Here is a 15,739-nt window from a genome sequence, read left to right as displayed (position 1 = left end):
AGTTATTCATTATTTCTTGTGAGATAAAATAAAATAGTACCTAACAGCACATCCAGAAAAGCAGTGAAAATTTACTTGTCTTACCATATTACATAAATTAAACCTAACATTTATTCCTGTGCAATAAGGAATTTGGTGGGTCCTTGCTCCTGGTTCTTGGGAGGTTACCTCTAACCCCTTGGAATATCCTGAGAGAGGAAAGTCTTTTTATTCATGGTGGGCCCCTCAGACCACACCTGATAGTTTATGCCCAGGAAGTGAGTCATAGTGGGCCCTAATTTATGTTAACGAGATGAATGAGAATAGGGCTGGTCATGCTAGAGAGACCAATCACATGATTAGAGTTAGGGCTATGAACCATGGCCATACCTGCAGGAATACGAAGGGACTAGAAACTAAGTCACCTGGGTGATGAGTCAGTTGATCATGCCTAGGAAATGAAGCCTCAGTAAAACACCCTAAAAAGTGCAAAGCTCAGCGCTCTGGGTGAACTTCCATGGTTGGCAATATGTCTTGAATATCATCATACTTACATGTTACGAAGATAACCCTGAATGCTTCCCACTACAGGGTTCTCTACAACAACTCACCTGATAAGATCAAGAGGCTGCTTCTTATATATGCTTCGAGGATGAGCCCATTCCCTGTACAGAAGGTACCTTTCATTAGGGCAGCTGGGGTCCTCTGACCGACTGCCGAATTGGCACTGGGAAGCAAAAGGAGACTAATGAGCACCATAATCATCATGTTTCCACAAATGTGTTTATTAAAGGTGGCACTAATACTTCACAGCCATTTGTAAAAAGGGGCCCTCACTTGCTGGAAGGGATGGAAATACCATCTAATTTTTACTGATTCTAAATCAGGGCTACTACTCTCTCTCTTAGGACTAATTGTGAATGTAGAGATGAATGCTCAGATGTTGTGATTCTGGGAAGCAATGCAGGAACTCAGTGGGAGCCCCAGGGATGCTTACCAGCCTACTCATGGGGGAGCCCTGAACAATGAAGAATTGGGCCACCCAAGTGACAAAATCACCACAATGGAGGAACATCTGTAAGCCTACAGTCTCCTTGGACAATAGGGGAACCAGGGCCAGGACAAGCCTGCAGCAGGGCCAATTCTAAAACCCAGGTTTCATTTTTCCCAATTCAGCAATTATTCTATAACAACATATAGAATATAAACAACAAAGCAACTTGACATCATATTATTTATATAGCTTATTAAAAAAAAAAAAAAACTTGCCTCTGCCTACATTCAATCACCCTTTCTCCCGTCTGACTCATTTTCCTTCTTCATATCCTAGAACCCAATTACCACCCTGCCTAGTCTTGGCCTTCACCTCTACCTACTTCCCTCCCAACCACCACACAGGATCATTCCCTGACCAGGATGTGGGACCACTGCGATTCTAAGATGCTTTAGTGGAAAAGACCTGGGCGTGGGCAAATGTCAACCAAACACTCCAGAACTCTGGCATTCCAAATTAATCTTCAGAACAACTACTTACAAGTGTCCCCAAAGTTCATATCACACTACAGTTGTTAATTTTTGTTGGAGCATAAAAATAAAACATGCAGACTGTCAGCCTGAATGGCCAAATAGGATTTCTTAGGAAGCTCAGCATCTGCTTCTCCACCCAGCTCCCCTGTCTGTTTAGTCAAGTGTATCGAGTAGCTGTTTGGTGTCCTAGTTTTGTACACCGTGCACTTCAGTATTGTCCTCATTCATCATAAACATACTACACAGTAGTACTGATCAATCTCAGTCCTTGTTTTCTTTGGTTTTACAGGTTGATAAACTGATTAAACTAAATATAACAAAGTAACAATGCAATGAAATGTGGTATTTATTTCAATAACAGAATTTATGTAAACAACTTCAGACATCATGTACCTGCATTTATGGAATCATTAAATCAGTCACATTTTTAAAATTTCACTTAATATGAGATGCTACCAGATAGAGAAGTGCAATTCAATTCAAGGGGTTGCTGTGGTCTCCACTTGTAGTCCTTAAAAAATGTTGCCAATCTGGGATTTTGCCACTGTGACACATGCCTAATAGATGCTTTTTTAAAGGCCTGAATATTACAGGGCATGATTTGAAAATAGTATTTCAAGAGGGAAGAAGTCTGTGTTGCAGAAAATGATAAATGAGAATTTCTAACACCTATTTGGTTACAAAGAACTCATACTTTTCTGGTTGATAAAAAATATTTGTCAGTCATTATGAAAATGGCTAGCACACAGTACTTCTTGTATGCTAAGGAATAACATCAGCATGGATTAATTTAATTAATCGTCATAACAATTCTATGAAGTAAGGAATATTATTATTCCCACTTTATTAATGAAGATACCGAGGCACAGAAAGGCTAAGTGTCTTTCACAAGTTCACAGAGCTACAAAGTGTCAGAATAGGACTTTGGGCCCCAGAGATGCTCATATAGGGTGACTGCTCATCTGTTGGCAGTGTGTGTAAACTGCAGGAAAGAAAAGGCTCATTCATCCATCTACTCCTTTAAACACAGCATATTCTCTATGCCTGGGATCCACTAGTGAACAAAACAGTCTGGTTCTTTCTTGCGTTAAGCAAGTTCATAATCTTGCAGTATGTTATCTTTTTTTAGTTGTAATATGGACTCAATGCCTTTTTTTTTTTTTTTTTAATGTGGTGCTAAGATCAAACCCAGTGCCTCACACTTGTGAGGCAAGTGCTCAACCACTGAGCTACATACAACTCCAGCCTTCAGTATGTTATCTCTATGTTACCAAGAAAGAGACATAAGTTTAGGAAGGTCAGTACTTCTCTCTTGTCAACACTAAGAGTATACATTAGGTCTCTTAACTTCATTTTTGTTATTTGACTTACATCATGGAGAGGGAAAGCTGCCTTGTAGATTCCAGAACTTACAAGTCTGTTAATCCCAAACTTGCTAACATTGTTTACCACGTGATACTTCACTCGGGAGAGGATAAAGTAGACCTAAAACGATTCCAAAATAATGTGGTTTATAGAGCAGAACAAACCAATCCAGTCACTGTTTACTACTTAACAGGAATCTGAAGGAATTTTTTTTTTTTTGCTGCTTTAAAAAAAAAAAAAATCAGACCACACCAACCAAATCACTAATTACTCAACAGTAGGTTCCAAATCACCCCAAGACAGAAACTAAATTTGGTTTAGACTCACAATGCGGCTTCTGGTAGCTGGATTGAAGAAGGAATCTTTATCAACAATGTAAAAATCATTCATTCGATTCTTCTCAAATGGGGCAGTGAAAAACTCTTGCTCTGGCTTGATGAGACGTTCATCTACTCGGAGGACTTTGGTAAACCAGTTGAAACTATCAAAGGCCGAGGAACGGGTTTTCAGATCATTGGGTTTCAGAGGCAATTTGATGTGCATGATCTCAGCATATGTACATAACACATCCCATGGTGCGTGTACTTTAACAAATACAATCTTGTCATCCAAAACCTGTAAGGGAAGAATAAAACATGGACCAGGAAATCAAACCAACTATTTTCAAAATTTAAAACATTTTTTTTTAATGGGCTGGCAGTTAAAAAAAAAAAAATACATATGCCCAGAGGATACCAGTATGAGTGAAGATAAAATAAAAATAGATTTGCAAACCCATATAAAATTTTAAGATAACTCCTTAGTTTGAATTAACAAAGTAATTCAAATCATTATCAGAGTTCTTTTATGAAAATAACATTTTAAATGATAAAACTAACCTTACCAATTCGTCTATCACTCCATCCAAATTAGTGATTTGGAAACACTAGAACACTCATTGTAATGCTATAACTAATAAAAATTTTTAATTTTCTAAAACTAGAAATGGACTACTTAATTTCTTATATATCTATTCATTATGTTATGTGGCCATTAAAAATGCCAAAGAATAATATTTATTGGTATAGAAACGCTTTTATTATATATTAAGGGAAAAGCAAATTATGAAACCATGAAATAATAATTCCTCTTTTGAAAGGACTAACACACACACACACACACATACACACACATACACTTTTTGGCTGGTAAGGGTACACAAATGGGACTTTTTAAGCTCCATTCTCTGATGTAATTTTTCAGCATTAAAGACTCCAGATTTTTAAAATTTTTATTTCCATACTAGACAGTCAAATGGTTCAATTACTTGATGTTTATGTGCATATTTCATCTGAGGAAATATACATATCTGAAGGCAGAAAAGTTTCTTAGAAGGACTTTCAGAAGGTTATTTCTGGGTGATTAAGATTCAGATGATTTTTATTTTCCCTATTTTTACATTCTCATTTTTACCATAAACTATTATTTTTATAGTTAAAAAAACTTCTAGAAGTTTCTTAAAGGAAGAAATAATCTGTTGTACAAGCGTTCATTATTAAATTCCTTGGCTATTAAAAAAATTTGTTGTCTTTGATGAGAAAAAAATAATATCTCCTATAGAATGTCAATTTTGACCTACTCCTTTTCCAGTCTATGACAGCATCCTGGCCAGGACTGCACATTGCCACTGACATCCTTGAATTCCAAGTGCCATGCAAATTCCCAAGAACATAGTCAGCTGAAGCTGGCAAAGAGACTACCACTTACTGATCTTGTTGCTTCTAGTTGCAGTCCGTGGCAGATGAGGTTAGATTCATATGCTTGTCTTTTTCTCTGTCAAAAAAAAAAAAAAAAAAAAATTTTAGACCTTTATTTTACCAAAGGCAGAAAAAACAATTTTGTTTCATTAAAAAAAATAATAATACAAAAGCAAACTAGTTTGGTCCTGATAAAGAGATTCATCTGCTCATAATGGAACTGAAGCAATGAAGCTGCTCTCTCTATTGGTGATTTGAAGGTGTTGGGTCTCCAAAGAATGATGGGCATGCTTTTGCATTCCCCAAAACTTTGGAGGGCCCTTGGTTGTCCTGTTGGAATTTCTTGCCCTTTGAGGTAAGTAAAAGTCTCTTGCCAAAAAGGACTTTTTGGCTCTTAAGAGTATACAAGAGGTTTTTTTTTTTTTTTTTTTTTAATACCATTCTCTGATGTCATTTTTCAGTGTTAATTTTTTAAAATTTATTTCCATTCTAGGCATTCAAATGGTTTAATTATTAAATGTGTAGCTTTCATCCTGAATGCTGAACACCACAGATAATTTTGAAAAAAATCAGAGAATTTGAACTAAATTATTCATGAAGTTATAAACATCTGAATCGATAAAATAGGGAATTAATTGATAATATATCTGTCCATGTCACATGGCTGATTCCAAAGATGAGAGTATACTGCAATTACTGAAATTCAATTATAGATGACAAGGCTTTTGCCAAGCTAATGAAAGGAAAGCATGTAAAAGTGGAGACTTGTTTGACCTTTCAAAGATCACATTTGATGATGAAGCAGTTATCCTGCTTTAGGAAATGAAAATGCGTACATATAAAGGTTAAGAATACAAGATCTGAACCAAAATGCTTAGGTTCAAACTCCAGTCTCATTACTTATCACCTCTATGACCATGACAGGACACTTTTAAAAACCCTGTGTCTCTTTCTTTTTTTTTTCATTTACTAAACAGAGAAAACCTCACTAGAATCCTTTTTAGACTCTCATAATGTCATGACTTAGGTGACATAAAGCACGTGAACTATAATAACCATTTCCAATAATGACAGGAAATAAACCAGACCAATCTTTCACTGAAAAAAAAATCTGTGTGTGTGTGTGTGTGTGTGTGTGTGTGTGTGTGTGTGTATGTGTGTTTTTTTACTATTTCAGCAGTCACAAGTTAGGGTGGAACTGCTGGGTCAAGGTCAAGGCAATCCACAGGTCCAGCAGCCTGGGCTCCTTACCCAGGGAGCACCATTCACCATCTGCCTACTATGAAGTTGGGGTTGAGCTGCTGCGGCCAGGGACAATAAAGACAGCATAGAATTCACCTAACAAATGTGACATAGATGATGCCATATGATAAAAGATAAAAAAATATACCTGGTGTTGGGCTAAATTTGAATCTTGACATGTTTTGCAGAAATATCCTACACAGAAAATTGTTTTATTTAATAATCTGTTACACGGCACATTTATTGCTTGTAACACTTAGAGCTTACACTAAAGTAACTTACAGGAGGGTCAGTGAAAGCTGTGACTTCCCTTAAAGTGAGCAAGCAACTGGCCTAAAAATTCTGGAGTGGGGGGTGGGTGTGGGGGGGTGCGGAGCACTTGAAGTGCCACTCTGCTCCCAGCAGGTACTCATATCCTCTTGACTTCCCTGCTCACCACCATCCCTTCAATTTGTCCTGGGGAGATTTTCAGCTCTTTCTACCCTTCTGGTGCCATATTCCCAGTCTCAACTTTGGAAGTTGACCAGATTCATTCCTCTTCTTATCTAAGAGGCATTTTTTCACTCAAGATCCGAATCCTCATATTTTGATTCTTGTATGGTTTCTGATTACTCCTTTATTNGGGGGGGGGGGGGTCTTGAAATGTGTTCCCTGAAGATAAGGTGTGTGGGGGTGGCTATTGTACTAAAAAAAAAAAAAATTCATTCATTCTACAAACATTTCCTGAGGTTCCACTATTTTCTAGGCAACCTGCAAAATACTGAAGAATCAAAGAATTTATTCTATTGTTACAGATAATTACAGAGAAACTCAGCATCCAGTGATCTAAGACTTCCTCTCAACAGAAAGACTGGAACATTTATTCTTGTATTTCATGGCACTGTAATAGCTATCTATTACATGAAATACAAGAATAAATGACCACCCAACATTTCAGCTCCTACTATATCTATTATAACAGATAAAAATGTACACACTCCTTTTCCTGGTGTCTTGTGACGTTCAACTACCAGCAGAAGAGCTATACTTTGCCAATCAGACCACCCATTCCAGACTCTGAATGGGAAGCTAGAGACACCAAGGAGCCAGGCCAAGCAGAAACATTCGGGGGTGGATGAGAGGGCAAATGCCAATTCCAGAGACTGAAGAAGCAGAGCTTGTGGCAGGATTTTTTGATGACTACTGCTGGTCAGTGGGTGTCCATGGTGCCAACGGCAGCCCTGTGTCCAGGGCAGTAACCACACTTTGTTTCACAGGCTGTCTGTGAAGAACTGCTTCTGCCCTGTCTGCTGGCTGCCTCGACTCATTTATTTGTCAAATTCTTTAGGGGAATCTATGAGCTCCTAACATCTTCCTGATAAATTCCTTATCTATTAACTTATAGCTATTTTTGTTACTTTCAAGCAACAGCCCTCACTGAGAGCATAACCATGAACTAGGGAAAACCTGTTACCCTGAAACCAAATCACTATAAACAGAGGAACAAGTGTTCTGCAAGGATTGGACACCATGAGGCCTTCTCCTTCAGGGGAGGTCACTCACCCTGAGGATGTACATGGGGAAGCTGACATGCTCTCACTAGCAGGCTGCAGCAGGACCCGTGCCTGTATCTTCTATACCCTATAGAAGATAGAAATTTCACAACTGGGATATGAAGGCTCAGGCCAAGGGCTTAGAAAAATAGGAGAATCAGAAGAGAGGCTTCTCTAAGGCTTAACAGGTATTTAAGATTTAACTGCTGGTAGGAAACAAGTCAAATAACTACATTAACTGGCCTTGTTACAAGTTCACAGTTGCCATCACAGTCAGGCCTACCACAGTGCACACCTATCTCCTCTGTGGCTCCTAGCCACCTGCCAGGGAGCGTTCTACATTTCCAAGGTGCTCCTCCTGCTGCATATCTAACTTGCAGACCAGCATGCTCCACAGGGGACCTACCTACCTTCCTTCCTTACAGAGGAGATGGCAGCTGCTCACTGTGAACTCATGCAGGTTTCCTTCCTTCTACCTATTAATAGCTAGACATCATCTGTCTTGATATCTGAAGTACATCCTTTTATATCTCTTCTTGAGTTATGTAATGTCTCTATTTCTCTCTTCATTGCGCTCTCATTGCTCTTATTCCCCAGCCAACAAACATTTCAAATGCTTCTTATTCTTAAGAATTTTAAATCTTTCTATGACTCTGCCTGCTCTTCAATTACTACCTCTCCCCCGGAGATGTTAGTTTTTATGTTTAAAGTATCATTAATGCTCAGAACAGGCCTACAAAATGAATGTCAGATGAATGAATAAACTGAGCAGATGGTTGGCCGATAGCTGCCTATCATGTAGAAATGGAGTGAGGTGTACAAGGTACCACTGTACAACAATTGCGCTCCCTTGTTCTTAGTCCCCCGACTTTTCCATGAACCTTCATTTGTATTACCTGATACAATGAGGAAAAAGTACATTCTATTCCTGGAATGTACTAGCATTAGACAGCACAGAAACGTCCAGAGCATGAACTGATTCCTAGACACTTTGGGAGTTTGAATTACGAGATGACAAAAGGGGTAAGGTCCAGAAAGCTGGGCCATTCTGTCATCAAACATACCAAACACAAACTACTCCTGTCTTGATCACATCAGTGACATAACATGAACACAACAAACTGAATAGTACAGGCTAGATCTGGTGCCTTCTCTATATGGAATTTCTAAACTCAGGCTACAACTCATCACATTCAAGGAGCTCTTTCCTCTCAGATTCTACTCTACAAAATGATACCTTCAGCTTTTGCAACTTTGGTTTCCCCTCTTACCTTTGGGCATACTGGTTATTTTCAGAGAATCAAAATTCAAATGCTAGCTCTGCCACTCACTAGCCTGGAGACATTGGGCAAATAACTTCAACTCAAAGCATCCTTGGTTTCATCGCAAAAATCAGAGAAGAAATAGCTTCATCTTGAAGAATTAAATGTGATTCTGGGTATAAACTATAAAACATGACACTTGGCATATAATAAGCCCTAGAAATCATTAGCCACTATCATTAACCTTTCTCTGCCTTCCAAAATGCTCAGCTTCTCTTAGACCCTAAAAAAAACCAAAAATTATCCTGCAAATGTACTAGAGACTTGCCTTTCCCTTTTAATACAAATATTTGTCAAAGTCGACAATCGTAACTCATTCTGCAGCCACACTGTGTATCCAATGACCCCAGTCCCTCCAGGGGATACCAATGACCCCCATTTTTACAGGAACTCTGAAAAATGGATCTTTTTATGTAAATTTTTTATTTATATATGACAGCAGAATGCATTACAATTCTTATTACATATAGAGAGCACAATTTTTCATATCTCTGGTTGTATACATAGTATAGTCACACCAATTCATGTCTTCATACATGTACTTTGGATAGTAATGATCATCACATTCCACCATCATTAATAACCCCATGCCTCCTCCCTTCCCCTCCAACTCCTCTGCCCTGTCTAGAGTTTGTTCCTCCCATGCTCCCGCTCCCTATTCCACTATGAATCAGCCTCCTTATATCAAAGAAAATATCCAGCATTTGGTTTTTTGGGATTGGCAAACTTCACTTAGCATTATCTTCTCTAACTCTACAAATGCCATGATTTTATTCTTTTATTGCTGAATAATATTCCATTGTGTATATATGCCACATTTTTAATCCATTCATCTATTGAAGGGTATCTAGGTTGGTTCCACAGTTTAGCTATTGTGAATTGTTCTGCTATAAACATTGATGTGGCTGGGTCACTGTAGTATGCTGTTTTTAAGTCCTTTGGGTATAGACCAAGGAGAGAGACAGCTGGGTCAAATGGTGGTCCCATTCACTATTTTCCAAGAAATCTCCATACTGCTTTCCATGTTAGTTGCACCAATTTGCAGTCCCACCAGCAGTGTGACATGAATAGAGGGCCTACATCTTAGGAGCCAATCTTTACTCCTCACACATCAGATAGAACACTAATCACAAGGGTATATAAAGAACTCAAAAAGCTAAACACCAGAAAAAACAAACAAACAAAAAAACAAATAACTCAATCAATAAATGGGTCAAGGACCTAAAGAGAGAGTTCTCAGAGGATGATGTACAATCAATCAACAAATACATGAAAAAATGTTCATCATCACTAGCAATTAGAGAAATGCCAATAAAAAAATCACTCTAAGATTTCATCTCACTCCAGTCAGAATGGCAGCTATTATGCATACAAACACGAATAAGTGTTGGTGAGGATGTGGGGAAAAAGGTACACTCATACACTGCTGGTGGGACTGAAAAATGGATATTAACACTGAATCACTTGCCCTTCCCTTCCGGACTCATCTATTCTACTTGGCATCCTGGTCCTGGGACTAATTATCTGGTAACTGATGAATACATATCCTTTTCATCCCCTGAAGGGGACAGATACCTCTTCATCTCTCTTCTTGCTAGCCCCATTTCTATGAATAATAAGAAAGGTCACTGTGGAGCGTGAATAGCACATGTGACTATCAGAGATGCAGACAACATCAGAAACATTTCCCTCAAACTCATTTTAAAGCCTTGATAATATCCTCTCAGGGAGACGTACTGTATTTATTTAACCAACCTCAAATTATTACATATTTGGATTGTTTCTAATTTTTCACTATTATGAAAATCCTTGTAGAACAATCTTTGTGCATCCTTTATTACTTCCTCAGGATATAGTACTAAGAGTAGAACTGTTAAATCAAAGAGTGTATTCAGTTTTAAGTTCTTTAATATGTATAGCCATACTGCCTTCCAGAAAGGTTGTACTAATTTATCTCATTTTAGTTTTTATCTAGTTCTTTAGAAACAACTCCTGAGATGTTTACCTGATTTATCTCGAGGTAATTGGTAGACCTTGGAGTTAGCTTATAATGCCCTCTATTTCACCACCAACTATAAATACTTGAACAGTTGAATCAGGATAGGACATTTATATTTGCTTAAACATGTTATTATATCATCTTGGTGTTACTTTAATAAGACAGTTCTTGTTATTTTCTTTTGGCATGGCAATTCATGAAAAACCAGTAGAATATTTTAAAAATTGATCAAACCAGATCAATTTTTTTAGTGTGTCAGAAAGCTAAAGTAAATTAGTATATGTGTTGTACTGGTCAAACAGGCACATAACAGGAAAAGACTGCCTGCTTAAGAAGAGATTGCTTAAGTCTTTAATATGAAATCATCTTTACTTCTCTGTAGAATTTACACTTGCACAAGTAACTCTTCCTGACATTTGAAAAATTAGTGTAGAGCTAGCTGTCTACCATGTTAAAAATGAAAGATAATTACTAGTGCATATTGGCTGACACAGCCATTGCTCAATAAATATTTGTTGAATAAATGAATATCTGAGGCCATACAATTTTTAACCAAAAATTATCTATGAGCCTTGTTGGAAAACCTTCCATATAAGATCTGAACCTAGCCTATGGCATATGATTTGTATTTGGCAGCAGAAAATGATTAAACTAGACTTACTAGCTTTAAAAAAAAAACACAAACTTGTCATAAATTAAATTGTGCTATAAATTCCTGTATCTCTAGGGGAGCAAATTCATCTGCATTGCCATTAGATTTATTTTTTTAATTTTTTATAACCTACTAGAATTCTATTAAAGCCAAAGTGACTGCTTTGAGGACTTATGTACATTACAAGAAATATACACGATTCTATTACTGCTGGTGGAGAATGTTTCCAAGAGCTCCACCAGCCCTTGGTGAAAATGGACAAGAGCACCTACCAGTGTCCAGAAAGTGAAATTTTATTTATACTTCTTTTAAGAGATGGATAAAGCTGTCAGAAAAATAAATAATAAAGCAATCAAAATCACAAAAGACAGACTGGCACAATTAAGGCAGTTTTCTGTCCCTAAGTACCTTAGATTACACATTACACATCTCATTTTGGCTTAATAAAGTCACTGTTGTAAAGGACTTGCCTGTGAATTGCACAGTAATAATACTGATTGTAAACACCAATTCCTAACATTTTCTTCATGGCACCCAGCTTTTTTGGTGTCAAAAGCAGGAGGAGTTGCAATGACTAAGACCAAATTGGTTGATATTAATGAAATATGCACAGATAATTTCAAATGTTCTTATAGCTCTGCTAGGCAAAGTAATGATGTTTGTCATTTTATTTTCCACTTGTTAACCTTTGTTAATCCTTCAATAATGCACAAAAAATAAGTCCAAGATACTTAGTTGCTGCAAAAAATTACTAATTACTTTACGTGCTGTTTTATTAGTTACATATCATGTGCTCCAGAAGGTTTGTAAGAAGAATACAGAAATTATTTAACCACAGCTTAATTTAAATTCACTTGTTGGCAACAAAACATTTCCTGTTAGTGGATCTATATGAGGAGGAATTTACTCAAGTAGGTAAAGTGTGTTCAGGAGGGGACAGATCCTTTTAAATGATAAGCACAGAATGGAATCGAATAGTTAGATGTACTTTTTAAATTAACATTTTGGGTATAATTACACAGGAATAAATACTTACTGTGAATAACCAGGAAAGCAAATTTTTAGAGAAGAAAAAAAAATCACTATAATCTAACTGCTGAGATAACCACTGAAAACATTTTATATGTTTGTTTTCTAAAGTCATCTGTTTATAAGAACAACTTGAAGAGCTTTCTAAACTGCAGCTTCTTGGGTCCCTCCTCTGGAGATCCTGATTCAGTAGGGATGGGATGGGGCCAGGACAATCTATTTTTAGCTGGATGACTCTTCTCATCAGACAAGTTTAAGAAACCTTGTTCCTATGACACACGCAAGAAGCTATTCTTTTGTGATTCTTTTTCCCCTTCACACAATTTCCATATGAGAATTTGGTATAATTGATTTTTGCCAACCCTGTACCCTTTTACATATGATCTTTAAAAAGGTGAGACACAGGTGACTGTTAGCAGTAGAACAAATGATGGCCTATTTATTTAAACCCAAGGCTAGACTTCACGAGGAATAATCCGGAAAAAAAAAAAAAAAAGTATTCTCTTCTCCATATCTTTGTAAATATCTTGCTAAGGTTCTCAGTGAATTGAAATGGAATAATCAGATTTTACTTCCCAAGATTTCATTGCCCTCTATTTTAAAGGTTTGAGCCCAGGGATATTTCCCATTTTGGAAATAAGCATCAAGATTTGGATTTGTTGCTTTTGTGCTGAGTACTCAAAAATAAAACCAAACATGCTTAAACCAGCAACACATTTTGTGGCTGTAATTTGAAACTGCTGATTCTAATTTAATTTATTTCTTTTAGCCTCCAACCTTAGTATATGCAAGTAGGGTGAAAGCAAGGAAAAAGATAAAAATATAAAGATTGTATTCATCTAAAATATTAAGGAATCAAAGCTAGACCTGGATTTCACTCCCTGTAATGAAAGTCAGAACATCTATCAAGTTACCCGGGAAGGTAAAACCACACAACACCGGTTGCCATTATCTCCTCTCAGGCTATTCTAACATCAGCTTCAACTTTCCAATTCATGGAATGTGCCAAGTATGTCAAACTCAGGAAATTCTGTACAGTGTTCTGATTCCTTATAGTTTCTATCTCCTCCTTTGCCATCCCCTTATATTTCAATATGGAGAAGTTAGGCAATTTTCATTTTATTCAGTCATGCCTTCTGCTTTAGAAGGCTCTGTAGGATCCTCCAGATCACTGCATTTCTTTTGAAGAACCAGCTTTATTTACATTGTATTGAAACTCTAGATCACGTTATTGACAACATTCTCTGATTTTCTTATGCAAATAGGAAGCTCAGAGACAATTTTGCAACTGACCTTTAGCTTCTGAACAGATCTTATGGTTTATAATAAATAATTTTATTAGGCATGCATACTTCATTTTATTTTTCTTCCTTTATACTTCTTTCATCCTGATTACTCATCAAATTACTTTTATTTTTGAGATATTTCCATAAGTAACTTCAAAGTTTTTTTTAACTTTCCTAATATTTCTTTATTTTAATTGAAAGTTAAAAATTCTATAAATATTTGTCATTTAAAACATGTTATTTAAAAACAGGTATACATTGCAGAAGACTATATTGAACTAATATGCATTACATATATTTTGTGTGTGGTAAGAACACTTAAGATCTAATCTTTAAGCAATTTTCAACAAGACAGTACATTAGCAAGCTATAGTGAGCATGCTACATAATAGATGTTTTGAACTTACCTCTTCCAGGCTGAAATTTTGTATTCTTTAACCCCTGGTAACCACCATTTTATTCTCTACATCTATATGTTTAACATTTTTAATACTCCACAAATAAGCATCAAATATTCATCAACGTAAATGTTTAATGTAGTGTTAGCATAGACAGCATATAACTATGAAAATTATATATATCTTTAAGGCCAGTAAGAATAAATTTTTGAGTTATCTATATTGTTAGTTACTACCTCAATCAAAAATAACCACATACAGTCAGCCCTTCATATCCATGGGCTCTACATCAACAAATTCTACCAAATGAGGATGGAAAATCTTCGGGGAGGGGGAGGGACTACTGTACCTATACTAAATATATTCAGATATTTTTCCTCACCATTATTATCTAAACTACACAGGACAACAAATTTACATAGTATTTATACTATATTAGTCATAACACATAATCTAGAGATAATATAAAGTATATGGGAAGATTTGCATAGGTCACATGCAAAAACTGCCATTTTATATAGGGGACATCAGCATCTCGGATTCTGGATCCACAGGGATCATGGAACCAACCACTTGTGCATACCAAGGAACAACATCTTGTACTTAAGACTTAATGAAGACCTGTGTGCAGTGGTGCACATCTTTAATCCCAGCGGCTTGGGAGGCTCTGAGCCACATAGCGAACCCTGTCTCAAAATAAAAAATAAAAAAGGGCTGGGGATGTGGCTCAGTGAATAAGTACCCCTGGGTTCAATCCCCAGTACCCCCCCCCCAAAAAAAAAGCACCAAAAACAAAAACCCAAAACTGATAAAGCCTAAAACTCAGTTATTAGTTTGGTCCTAGGAATCTAGGACCAAAAGCGAGCCCTTTTAACTTCTTAAGAAAAATTTAAAAATTTACTGCAAGTGTGACATTTAAGGAAATTTTGTGAACATTCCCATTAAATCATGAACAGTACAATAGTGGTGTCTGTGTGTTGCTGGTTTTGTTCTAGAGATCTTAACCACTGCAATTGGACAAGGAAGATATGTAAGACAGCAAAGGACAAGCAAAACTGTCATCATTTGTAGACAAGATGGTCTTCATTTGAAAAAAAAAAACTTAAAAGCAGCACTGGAAACTATTAGAAGTAAAAAGAATTTATCAAGGTTCCTGGGTAGAACTCAGAATAATCAACAGACTTCTTTTACACACAACCATAAGCTATAAGCTGCAACATAAAATGTTTTTGACAGCAGCAACAAAATTTTAAAATAATTAAGAAAAGTTAATAAAAATGTACAAGATCTTCATGGACATCGTTATGAAACTTTACAAGATTTAAGACCTCATTAAATGGAGTAATATACTGTGTTCATCATACTAAAACTTCCTGATAAAGTTTTAAATATTTCCAAAAAGATCTCATTCGACTTTTTTTTTTTTTAAATTTTTTATTGTAGGTTGTTCAAAACATTACAAATTTCTTGACATATCATATTCCACACTTTGATTCAAGTGGGTTATGAACTCCCACCTTCACCCCATACACAGATTGCAGAATCACATCAGTTACACATCCATTGATTTACAAATTGCCATCCTAGTGTCTGTTGTGCTCCGCTGCCTTTCCCATCCTCCACCCTCCCCCCTCCCCACCTCTCCCCTCCCCTCCCCTCCTCTCTCTCTACC

General features: G+C 36.7%; 1 protein-coding gene and 1 long non-coding RNA gene across 4 annotated transcripts in view; one reads left to right on the top strand and one right to left on the bottom strand.

Annotated features, from left to right (window-relative positions):
* Positions 1-15,739, bottom strand: part of Ano6 (anoctamin 6) — a 196,445-nt gene that overhangs the window by 68,822 nt on the left and 111,884 nt on the right. For all 3 annotated transcript variants that reach the window (XM_015493241.2, XM_015493240.2, XM_048802579.1), the window contains 4 exons: positions 4,618-4,683; positions 3,199-3,486; positions 2,878-2,991; positions 591-706 (listed from right to left, as the gene is read on the bottom strand). In XM_015493241.2, the coding sequence (XP_015348727.1) occupies positions 591-706; positions 2,878-2,991; positions 3,199-3,486; positions 4,618-4,683 (584 nt within the window). The remainder of the gene's footprint in view (positions 1-590; positions 707-2,877; positions 2,992-3,198; positions 3,487-4,617; positions 4,684-15,739) is intronic.
* The window catches only part of LOC125616645, a 135,369-nt gene that overhangs the window by 114,003 nt on the left and 5,627 nt on the right, over positions 1-15,739 (top strand). The gene's annotated exons all lie outside the window — the stretch shown is intronic.

The sequence above is a fragment of the Marmota marmota genome, unplaced genomic scaffold, assembly GCF_001458135.2.
Source record: "Marmota marmota marmota unplaced genomic scaffold, marMar, whole genome shotgun sequence".
Classification (NCBI taxonomy): Eukaryota; Metazoa; Chordata; class Mammalia; order Rodentia; family Sciuridae; genus Marmota; species Marmota marmota.
The sequence above is the reverse complement of the archived record's forward strand: the minus strand, read 5'-3'. Positions and strand labels throughout refer to the sequence as shown.